This window comes from Hydra vulgaris, chromosome 12 (genome assembly GCF_038396675.1).
Source record: "Hydra vulgaris chromosome 12, alternate assembly HydraT2T_AEP".
NCBI lineage: Eukaryota > Metazoa > Cnidaria > Hydrozoa > Anthoathecata > Hydridae > Hydra > Hydra vulgaris.
In genome coordinates this window covers 80,600,963-80,614,072 of record NC_088931.1, presented here as the reverse complement: position 1 = coordinate 80,614,072, position 13,110 = coordinate 80,600,963, and the positions used below count along the sequence as shown (strand labels likewise).

General features: G+C 24.1%; 1 protein-coding gene across 3 annotated transcripts in view; it reads right to left on the bottom strand.

Moving 5' to 3' along the window:
* Positions 1-13,110, bottom strand: part of LOC100211845 (histidine--tRNA ligase, cytoplasmic) — an 89,682-nt gene that overhangs the window by 19,472 nt on the left and 57,100 nt on the right. For all 3 annotated transcript variants that reach the window (XM_065814608.1, XM_065814609.1, XM_065814607.1), the window contains 4 exons: positions 8,353-8,442; positions 5,979-6,098; positions 2,330-2,425; positions 1,869-1,994 (listed from right to left, as the gene is read on the bottom strand). In XM_065814608.1, coding sequence (XP_065670680.1) covers positions 1,869-1,994; positions 2,330-2,425; positions 5,979-6,098; positions 8,353-8,442 — 432 coding nt within the window. The remainder of the gene's footprint in view (positions 1-1,868; positions 1,995-2,329; positions 2,426-5,978; positions 6,099-8,352; positions 8,443-13,110) is intronic.

Genomic DNA, 13,110 nt, shown 5'->3' with positions numbered 1-13,110 from the left:
TGTATACTTTTTCTGCACAGTAAAAATAGTGTACATATATATAGTATATAATTCTGTAAATATAATAAAAACTCAGAGTTTTATTGTGATTTTAATTAATTTTCGTTGTTTCTTAAACCATAAATGTTTATGTTTTTTAAACTCATTACCATTAAAAACTCGCAAATTTTTTTCAGAAATTATTTTGTTGAGTTTTTATTGACAAAGCATCATGTAAAATAACAAAAATTGATAAGCGATTTCTACTTATATATTATTTAAGTAGAAACCAATAATAAATTATTTTATACGATGCTTAGTCAATAAAAACTCAAAAAATTTGTGAGTTTTTAATGGTAATGAGTTTAAAAAACATAAACATTTATGGTTTAAGAAATAATGAATTAAATAAAAGTAATAATCAATTAAAATCGCAACAAAACAGTATTATGAGTACCTACAAGATATAAATAATACAATAACACTAAATAGTAAATATTACAAATAGTAATAACATTTCATTTTTATAATAATTAATAGAAAACATTATGATAATCAAAATAAACACACTAACAATATTACAAAAAATTATAGAATAGCTGTTGTTCCACAAAAACATTGCTTTTGTGACCAGAAATATATTATCTCAAAGTTTTTGTGTTTTTGAGAAAGTTTTTGATTTATATAAAATACTGAGCATTCTTCTCAAATGTTCCTGATATTGATAGAATTGTCTACAAGGTACAAGAATTGTCCAGAATATTCTAAAAAATAAACCTTCTGAACTTTCAAGGAACTTTCCAGAAAATTCTTTGACCTGTCCATAAGTAGTCATACAAGTAAAAGCGCAGGTGACTCGAACCATTTTAGTTTGCTTTATTGGTAAATAAAGAAATAATGAATTGTATTTAAATAGCAATTATTTATTTGAATGACATTAAAAAAGTTGTTCGCATACTGTAGATGCATTTTATAAAAAATACTGTAGATGCATTATAAAAAAATATTTAAAAATATTTCACGGAAGCAAGATATAAAATGTTTTATGTCTACAAGACATAATTCGACATGCCTGTACATGCAAATATTGCAAGAGAACTCTTGAAGATGTGTTAAATAACTACTTCATGCTTAGATGTGTTTTATCTGTAGAATTTCAACAATTTAGATTTATATATAATTCATTCATATAATTCGAGTAGTGCAAAGTTTCTGTATATAAAACCAGGCTTGGGTAGCTTAAATATATCCTGCACAAAGTATAAATTTTTTGGTAAAAATATTAAACCTCTTGATGTTTTTTATTTTATTTATTCTTTTTTAAATTTTTCACATAATGTTCAACATGAATGTAATTTCAACATGAATGTAATTTCAACATGAATGTAATTTCAACATGAATGGCAAACTTCACTTGATTCATTTTTTAAAGAAAAAAAGAAAAAAACTGAATTTAAAATTTTTTTATTTGATTATTATCTAATACTATGATAAAGTTCACTCGAGAGTAAGGAAATCAAACAAAACAACAACAACAAACAAACAAAAAAATAAAAAGTAAAACACATAATAAATGACTCTGAGCGAAAAACAAAACAAATAAAAAACACAGGGTAACTTTGAAACCTATCATTTTAACATTAATATGATTATAAAGAAATATTAATTTTCTTGTTCTGTCTCAATAAAAACAAATTTGTACTGTTGATAAAATTAAAGTTTTTTGCCTAATGTATTCATTTTTCCACAGCATTTAGACATGAGCAATTGAAATATAACACTTTGAACCCAAATATATAAATGAAGTTACATAGTTTAATTAAAAATAATTAAAACAATGATTGCATATAAATAACAGTTTTTCATCAAATTTTTTAATAAAAACTTACACATTGATAAAACTCTCTGTACCTTCCTTTAGTCATTGCGGGATTATCTCTTCTGTAAACTTTTGCAATATGATATCTTTTTATTTTATCTATTTTATTCATAGCAACAAAACGAGCGAAAGGAACCTGGTAAGTTAAGAAACTTTTTAAAAGAATTTGGTTCAGTTTTATGGTTTTAAAAGATTTAAGATACAATATGTTTTAACAACAACAAAAAGATTTCTGAAATGAACACAAAATCAGAAATAGTCATCTTAGAAGTTCATATTTCAGATTATATATTATAGTTTTGTAAATTATTTTATTTTGATGAAGAAAATAATAACAGCATTTAATTATGAGACTGTAAATAACAATAACATAAAAATAGTCAGTTATACTCAAACAAAAATGACATATAAAAAAAGATTCTAAAATATATTTAACATATATGATAAAATAAATAATGGTAAAAAAGATACAGTTAAATCATATCGAAGTGCTAGCAGTTCACCACCCTGATCTTTTAAATCATATATAAGCTTTGAATCTTCACCATATTTGCCAGTGAGGGTTTCCTAAAAAAAACTGAAAGTTAAAAAAAAATTCTTTAAATTTTTTATTGTTTTTTATTAGAAAAAAAATTGAATTTTCCAAGAAAAAAATTAATTTTTTAAGAACTTTATAAAAAATGTTAATATGATTGATGAGATCATTTACAAAAAGTATTAACTTAAATATAAGGACAGAAAATAATAATATAGCAAACAATTAATACAACAACAAAAATTAAATATATAAGTAAATAAATATAATTCTAACTAAATTACAATAAATATCAAATTAATTTAAAAATTTCAAATAATTAATAAACAAAAAGAAAGGATAGTTTAAATACACAAAACAGATAACAAAAATTTAAAAAAAAAAATTTTTTAACACCTAATTTCGCAAAGAAATCTTTTTTTTAAAGTTTTTTTTGATTATTTATCATTTTTGAATTTACCAAAATTTATATTTAAAACTTTTATATTTCAAATTTTTTTTCGATATGTTCAAATTTACTCATTGCTCTTTTAACTTTTTATTATTTTAGTCATCTCCCTTATACTCTCTCGTTCTTTTTTTTCCATTAAAGTCAGTCTATTGATTTTTTCTATTTTTTTTTTCAATCAACAAATTTTTTACAATTAACAAATTTTTTTAATATTGATTACAATCATTTAGTTTAAAATTTAATCATTTAAAATAAAATCAAATCAATTAAAACAATTTATTTTATTACATCATTAAAAAAAGAATACAATGCCGTTATATAAAAAAAATTTACATGACCGGGGCTAAAATAAGACAATATTTGCCTCATCACTACGCCCTGACGTGCTTTCATCAGCAAGCGTGTATCATTAAATGTAAACATAACATTACTTTGTACCATATAAAAAATAAATAAAAATTTTACAAGTATGTTAAGATCAGTAACTAATCTATAATAAAAAAAAATCGTAAAAAAAAAAAAAGATAAAAAAATCATAATAATAATAATAATTACACCTAAAAATTAAAAATAAGTTAATAGGAGAATTTAAGGAAAATATAAATTAAAGACCAGTTAATAAGATAGTTGTTAAAAAAAAAAAAAAAGAAGACGAAAAAAAGAATCTTAAAAAGAATTTAATTCATTAACATCGTTAAGAAGTTTTTGTTTGAATAGAGAAAGTGAAGAACAATTTTTCAACAGGTTATTTAACAAAGTGTTCCATAATTTAGGACCTCTGATGGCAATAGAAAATTTAGTAATTAAATAGTGCATTTTAGGTTGTTCATAATTGTAATTTGAAAATCTTGTAGGGTACTTGTAGTTAATGCTATTGAAAAGTGTATTAAATATTATAGGAGTTAATTTATTATGAAATTTGTACACAAATATAAGAATTTGATAAAGGTTCAACTGAAAAGCATTAAGTATGTGATGATTTTTAAATAGTTCTTTAGAATGTGTAAAACAACCTGCACCTGAAATAATTCTGACAGCGTGTTTTTGCTTACTAAGCAATTTTTTAACTTTACTTACATTAGAGGTGCACTACACAATATTTGCATAGTTTATATAACAATGTATGAGGGAGAAATATAGGTTTTTAAACTTGATTTAATAATTGCTAAGCTTTGTATAGAGTGCCAATATTTTTTGAAATTTTTTCTTCTAACGTTCTTATGTGTTTTCTCCATGTCAGGTTTTTGTCAATTATCACTCCTAAAAACTTTAATGATGACTCTCTATATATTTTAAAATTACCAATATAAAGATCAGGAAGTTTTAATGGAATATTTTCTTTATCGTGATGTCTATGAAAAAAAGTATAAATAGTTTTATTCAAATTTAAGGACAATTTGTTTGCCTTAAACCATTCCACTAGATTTAAAAATTCGTTTTTTACTATTTTAAATAAAATTTTGACATCTCCATTACAATAAAATAAATTTGTGTCATCTGCAAATAAAACTGAATTTAAAATGTTTGAAAACTTATGGAAGTCGTTAACATAAATAAGGAATAACAGTGGACCCAGAATTGAGCCTAGGGGAACACCGCAAGTTATAGTCAAGTAATCAGTTTTTCCTTCTTCGCGTGCTATGTATTGTTTTCTATTGCTTAGATAACTTTTGAGCCATTCTAAATATGTGCTTTTAATTCCATAACTTTCAAGTTTTTTTTTAAGAATGCTATAGTCTACTGTATCAAAGGCTTTGCTAAGATCTATAAAAACTCTGAGGGTAAACTTACTTTCGTCAAATGCTTTAAATATATCGTGAACAATATTAATAATGGCATGGTCAGTTGAACACCCTGGCTGAAATCTAAACTGTTTATTATATAGAATATTATTTATATTTAGGAAAGTTAAAATTCGGTTATATATAATTCGCTCTAAGACTTTCGAGAAGCAAGGAAGAATTGAAATTGGTCTGTAATTTTCAGGATTAGAAATGTCTCCTGATTTGAAAATAGGTATGACTCTCGCAATTTTAAGTTTCTCTGGATAAATACTTGTTTTAAAGATAGATTAAAAATATGTAAAAGAGGGATTGTTTTAAAAGAGGAAGTATTTTATCTATTTTTTAATTACATTACTATTAATATTATCATACCCCACAGTTTAGTTTTAAAAGATATCCTGCATCTGAGAGTTCCTTTTCAGTAATTTCATAATTATCCATCTTAGAGGTCTTATTAGGAGTAAAATATGACTCAAAGTTTACTTCAGTAGTTTCTATTTTCGATGCTAAAGTGGAACCTACACTGACAAAATATTGATTAAGTGTTTCAGTTATTAAAGATTTATTTGTAATAGTTTTATTTTCAATGTTTAGATTTATAGGAAGACTATTTCCATCAGTTTGTTTCGTGCCAATTACTTCCTTAATTATGTTCCAAGTATTTTTTGGATCATTTTTATGTTTTATTAAATGCTCGGTATAGTAATATTTATTTGACTTTTTAATAACCATCTCAAAAACACGTTTGTAATTTTTGTAATTAGTTTTATTCTTGAAAGTTTTTTTTTTTGAGAAACTTATTATATAATCGTTGCTTTTTTTTTGATGACTTTATAATTCCAGGTGTTATCCATGGATTTAATGTGTTTTTTTTCACACATTTTGAACCTACAGGAAAAGCCGCATTGTAAAGTTGTTGTAATTTATCAATAAACTTATCGTATGCCTTATCTGTGTGTTCAATATCAAGGAGGTCATCCCAATTTAAATCTGATAAAAGAGTATTAAAATTTTTCATGGATTTTTCATTTATATTTCACGTATTTGTTCTAACTTTTTGTGCATAAATGTTATCACATTTTTGTGAGATAAGAAATACAGGGAAGTGATCTGAAATGTGGCATTTAAATATTCCTTTTTTGATTTGAATTCATTAGTGATTATTTGATCTATAATTGTTGCGCTTTCTCTAGTTTCAATCATTTATTGAAATTCATAGACAATTAAACAATAATTCATTTAGGCTCACAATCATTTAAATTAAAAAGTTTAACACATTTAAAGATGTAAATTAACAGTTAAAAAAAAAAAAATTATTATCTAATTTTATTAATTGCTACAGCTTCCTACCTTTAACTCAAATACAGGAGTGTCAATTTGAACAGCACCATGTTTTTGAAATACCTTTATTATGACATTAAAAACATTTTCACGAATAGCCATTGATTTTGGTCCATAGTCTCTTGTTCCCTAAATTTATTGTTATAATGGCAAACATTAATATACTATATATATATATATATATATATATATATATATATATATATATATATATATATATATATATATATATATATATATATATATAAAAAAGTAAAAACACTTATCAAATTTTTATCTTTAATAACTTGTTTCACAGAAATTTAAACATATAAATTAAAATTGAACAGATAAATCTTCCTATTATCCTGATTAACCTACAGATGGTGAAACAAATAGTCAAAGACAAAAATTAAATAAGTGTCTTTACTAATTTATTATTGCTCTGTTCTTTAATAACATTGAACCTCTATTTGTAGAATACACTAACATAATTACATAGATCATCCAGGTCATATTTTAAAAATCCAGAAAATCATTTAGGTAAATACCCAGAAAAATCTGAAATATATTTTTATCTTAATTTTGCTTTTAGCTGAGTTGTTTCCAATTTTTTTTTCAAACTTTTCATAATTTTTGCATGAGTGATGAGTGAAAAAGCTTAAAAAACAATATATACAAAAATTTATACCTAAACTTATATGTATGGAAAACGCTTTGGATATCTGGAACAACTAAAGTTGAGAAAAAAATCTGGAAACCGGCAAATATCCGGTAAAAGATAATCCCTGTAATTAATTGATATATATATATATATATCTTAATTTTTATGAATTTGAGTAAATTAGAGTTAAGTTAAGCTTAATACATATTATAAGTTAACAGAATTTTGTTTAATGATTAAATTGGTAAAACACTTTGTAACAAGAAAAAAATCATATTTACTTGTGTTAACACACAAGTAAACATGGTTTATGCTGAAAATTAAAACAGAAAAAAAACAAAAAACGAGTTGACACATTTTTGATACAAGGTCTTCAATTATAAAATTTATTATTTTGTAAGTTAAAATCAAATTTCATCAAAATATTTAAAACCAAACTTTTTAAGAAGAAGTGGAACTGCTAAGTAACCAGAGTGCATGTTAGGGGAGTCTGTAAAAGGTAATTTAGTTAATAGTAAACATCAAAACAAAATGTTTAGACATTTTGCTGCAATTGTTAAACATGACCTAGCATTGTTTATAATGAGAGTTTATTTATAAGCATTTTACACTATTTTAATACTATTAACATGAGCTAGTTACCAGATTAGTTTTAAAAAATCATACAAGAATTTATCACAGTAAAACATTTTATGATATATTGTAAAAAAATATATCTTATGATGTATTGTAAAAAGTAAAATGCCTCTTAATTGGTTGTTTTTAATCGGTTGTTATTAATTGGTTGTTTTTAATTGGTTGTTTTTAATCTCATCTCAATGATCTCATTTGGGAACTAAACTGTTATAACAAATTAGATTCATGAATCATTCAGAAGAACAATTGGTGTACAATAGCTTAATTTTATCCAAATGAAAAGTCTTTAAAAAAAAAAATGGATTTAGACTCAAAAGTTTTTCAAGACTTTACTACTTATAGAGCTATAAAAATGTTTAGGAACTTTTGAACTTCATAAAGAGAAAAATTCTTATTTTGCACAGCTATCCAAGAAAATTCCTTTTCATTTCTGTACACTTTGCATCAAAGAAAAAGGTTTTAGCCAAAATGATATTCATAAAATCATATAGACACTACTTGAATTACCAAAACCACTTCAGATCAAGCATTTGTAAACATATTTTTGGATTAAATTAATTTTTTTTGTTTTTAATATTATATTTAAAAAATGTCACAAATCAGTCTGTTTTTCAGTGAATTTTGGCATTGAGCTTCTCTAAAATTCATGTTTTAAATATTAATGGCATAGAACACAGATCTAATATACGCAAAGGAATAACTTATACAGAACAACTTTAAGTTTGGATATCTGGTACATTTAAAGTTTGTATATTTTACAAAACTATTTAAAATTTTGGATATTATTGTATCAGGCACATGTAAGTTTATTGTTATAGCTGCTATATATAATGGGACAACAGATATACAACAATAAAATTTTAGTTTAATAGCAAACTCTGTGTACTTCAATTTGCTTAAAAAGGTACTTGCCACATCTGTGTTCTATGCCATTGATGTCAAAGTCTAGGTCTATTTGTTAGTCTTTTTTATTGGTGTTGAAGTTTAAAGTCAGTTAATAGAGACATAAAAAAGGTAGCAAAGAAATAAAAAGTTATTTAAATGTTCTTGACAAAATAATGATAAAATAATGGTTTTAACAAAAAAACTTTCAATAAGTTTTACTTTTGGATTTTTAAGGACAAACTTTTGTTTGGATTGGTCTTCACCAAGCTGCTTTTTTAATTCGAGAAGCTTTGCAACTTCATCTTTAGTCTAAATGTAACAAAAAAATAATTTTATATGTGAACATAATTTTTTTCATATGATATTTAAAAAATGGTAATTTAATCAATGCAACAGTACCTCCACAAACAATGGTACTGCTCTAAGCATAAATACAAGCCTAGGCAATAAAAGTTTGAGGTCTCCTACACTCCCCTAAGGTGACTCTCACAAAGGTATAATTTTATCATAAACATAGACTACTTTTTTTTTTCTATTTTTAGATATTGATTAAAAAAATTAAAAAGAGTGCTAATTGAATTGAAAATATTTTTAATTAGATTGGGCTAACTAATTGGTTTCTTAAATAAAAAATCAGTTTTTTAAAAAAAAGGCCATTTTGAAAAAATAAATTGATAATATTCTGTCACAAAATATGAAATATTTTTTAAACACATCTGAAAAAGTAAAAAAATATTTTTAACAGCTTTTTTATTTTGCTTAAACTCATTTATATAATATAAAACTATTAACCCCTGGTGACAAAAATTTAGCACAATCTCTGAGAAGCTAAAACTTATTGAATTTTTAGTTATCCAAACTTACTTTTTTAGTTGTTTTGTTTATAAAGTGTTAGTTATCTCTTACTGAAAGTTTTGTTTACTTAGATTAATTAATAAAAAAGTTATCTAAAAGTGAAGCTGACTACACTATTTGAACAAGTGTACAACTATTGTAACTTGCATCCTAACACTAAAATGAAGAGCATCTTAGTATTTTTTTGCCTTTAATCACACCAAAAGAACTATCAAACATTATATGGCAATGTGGAAAAACAATGAGCCAAAGTCTCGTAAGCCTGGATCAAGCAGAAAACCAAAAATCATGACTGTTAGGAACAATCACCTGAAAGGTCTTTGGAACAATTGGTCTGGAACTTCAACAAGAAAAATTGCAAATAAATTCAAGCGTGATAATTCCTACATAGTAAAAATATTAAAAATCAAAACAAACATTTGTTACTTTAAGAAAACACAAATCCCTGATCGCACTGATAAACAGTTAAAGCAGTTGCAACTGAAGTGTGGAAGAATTTGTCACAAATTCAGAAACTGCAATTTTATCATAGAAAATGAGTCTTATCATTTAACATACAAATAAAAACTCTAATGCAGGATTTTACTCAGATAAAGCCAAAAATGCACCAAAAAATGTAAAATATAAGCGGAAAAGCAAATTTGAAAAAAAAAGTGTGGATTACCATATCCCCTCATAGAAACTCAAAACCATTTATTGTTCCTGCAAGACTGGCAATTAACCAAACAGTGTACAAAAATGATTGCATCATCAAACAATTGATTCCTTTTATTAACAAACATCACAGTGATGGTAATTATGTATTTTGGTCTTTTCATATTATGCTAGAGGTGTGACCAATTACCTCGATGAGAAAAATATTTGTTATGTAACAAAAGATGATAATCAGGCATGTGTCCCAGAATTAGGACCAATAGAAGATTTCTGGTCAATCCTTAAATGCTACATGTATGAAAACAATTGGGAAGCTGAAAATGAAGTTCAGCTGCAAAAAAGAATCCATTCTTGTTTAAGAAAAGTTGATTGAAATCTTGTACAAGGCAAGGCGAACATGTATATAAAAAAGTTGATGCAGTATGTTGTAATGACGAGAAAGCATTATTTCAGTCCCGAAAGCAAAAAACTAATATATTGCTTAATATTTTGTACTAATTTTTTGTTCATTAAACTTTTTGTTGAACTATTACTGCTTGTGTTTATTTTGTGTCAAATTTTTGTCGCTAGGGGTTACGCACTAAATTATTGCTTAATTACTTTTATACATTTTATATAATGAATTGCATAAATTTTTCTCGACTTGAGCAAAATTTAAAAAAAAAATGCACAACTAAATGTTTTTGCTAAAAAGTAAATGTAATTACATTAACTTTTTTTATTGTGGAATCTAAAATTGTTGTAATAACTCTTAAACTACATGCTTTCTATTACAGTAAGAAAATATAAAATACTTTATACAGGGTTATACAGAAATGTAAATAAAATTATGCGGAAATATAAACTAAAAAATGCCGAAACATATATTAAAACACAAAAATCAAAATAAGAAAATATAAACAAGAAAATATGAAATTAAAATAAGAAATGAATAAAAAAAAAACCCTGTAATTAATTAAATAAACTTATTTAAGTTTATTTAAGTTAAGTTTTGCATCATAATTTCATATTTTAATGTTTATTTTTTTAAACTTAGATTTTCTTATTTTAATTTATATTTTCACATAAATCAATATATATTTTGCATAATTTAATTTATATTTCTGCATAACCCTGTATAAGCAGTTAACACTTTTCAAGCTCTTTGTTTGTCAAGTTTTATATTAAATAAGTAAAGTTGTTATTGAATAATTTAATCACTACTGTAAAAACCAAAAGAAAATGCTTGTCTGCAGAATTTTTTCAAAAATAGAAGTTGTCACAGTGAGATAAACGACACTTGTTATGCAAATATGCTTGCAACATTAACGTTAGAAGCTTATGATTGTGACGAGTATTAAGTCAAATTTTTTGTATCTAATAAGCAACTTATTTTACGAAAAACTCACATTTTCGGAGAGCATTTCTCCACACTGGCACTCATTCATTTACTAAAGGCTTTTCAAAATAACATTTTTTTTCCATGCTTTATATAAGGTTACTTTCTATATATATATATGTTTGTGTGCCACAAAATTTGAAATCAATTTTTGAAAGCTTTTTTCTCAACCAATTTTGCTCAAATTTTGCACACTTAATCATTTTCGATGACAATACAAGGAAATGGAAAAATTTGACCAAAAAAAGTTAATTAAGTTAACAAAAATTTAATTTGTATTTCCCCATACATTTTATTTATTTGATACGAATTGCGTATTACGTCACAAAAACCATTGATTTGCAAATTATTTGCAGTTTTGAAGACATTAAAGCGTAGCGATTCAAAACCTATTGTTTTTTAAGTCTTAAGTTATTAAGTTAAAAACAAAAATTTAGTAAAAACAGTAATTTTTAAATTTAAAAAAAAAAAAAAAACAGTAATTTTTCCTTCTACAAAAGATAACAAAAAAAGAATTTCTAGGCCCAATAGAATTCTGCTTGCATAAAGCATTGATTTGAAAAAAGAATTTTTTTTTGATTTACTAGTTTTAAACATCAAAATTTTTTAACTTTTTATTAAATTTAATGTTTTTAAAGTTGAGTAGTTTTTTACTTACATAAACAAAAATAGTAAAAAACATCTAGCACATTTAAAGTAAAGTAGGGCTATTCCATGTTGCACAAAAAGTTTAATATAAATTTCAAATCCTAAAAAATAAAAAAATAAAAGTATCATTCAAAAGTTAGAGGTTTGTAGTTTCTAAAAACATGAAACATGTAGAACTGGTTTTCGAAGAATTTTAGGATTTGATGCTTAAACTTTAAACAAAGTTTTTTAGACTTCAAATTTAAATTACTTTTCTAGTATATCATTTTGAAACCTTTTTTTTTGAAACCTTTTTAAATTTCTATGTAGATTTGTCTCACGCAAAATATAGATGGGGCTCTTGCTTTTCAAATTGAATATTATTATAATAATTAAATAGTCTTTGATTGAGAAATTTCTATTTGGTCTTCTTTAAGTTTGTCACGCTGCGACATGTCACGCCATGACACTAATAGTAACATTTTTCATTCTAGCATAAGAATATTTAGTTAATGAATAATAGTTTTATATTTTCAACTAAAATTTTTTTAAAAATAAAACATTAAGTTTAACCTATGCAAACTATTTATTCTAAAATCAAAAATTTTATATATAATATGAAATATGTTTAATGTAGGACTTGATTAAAGCAAAAATATTAGTTACATGCATATTTAATAACTGAAAATCTTTTTTCATAAACAGTTATAAAAACTTGTTCTTTATATCACATTAATTACTAAAACATTTTCATTTAATTTAGAGCTATATAATTGCAATTTTTAAACTTCAAATAAGGAAAAAAATTTCTCAAAGAAAAATCAAATGAATATTTTTTTTATGAAAATAGAAAAAAAAAAAGAAACAAAAAAATATTTATAAAATAATCAGTAATTTTGATAAAGAAAAGCAATCTAAATATATATTGAAATAAAGTTGAAAAATTGGTTCAAATGCAACATTCTTTTAAACAATTTTTCTAGAAAACATTATGATGCTTGAATAAATAAATATCAGAAAAAACAACTGTTGCTGACATTGTTTTTGTGATGTATTTATAACATCATACAAAACAATACAGTGTAACTAACAAAACTATTAATAAAACCTAATTATATTAGCATTAATTATTTTCTTTTCTTTTCTTAACATTATCACACACATTTTATTTTCTCAACGCTTTTTTATAAAATTATTAAAAAAAAAAATCAGCGAAAATGATGATCACCTATGCAAGCACTATCAGAGCAGCTGGGTGCAACAAATCGTTTTTTTTTAAACAAACGTTTACATTTGTATCTATATTTATTGACGGACATCTTATTTAAGAGATATATGTCAAATAAGCCAGTTTTATTTTCAATTCTTGCAATTTTTAACTTTTTTTTTTTCAATTAATTTTTTATTAAATTATAAGGGAGTTTTATATTCAGATAACTCTAGTTAATAAGTTATTTGATATA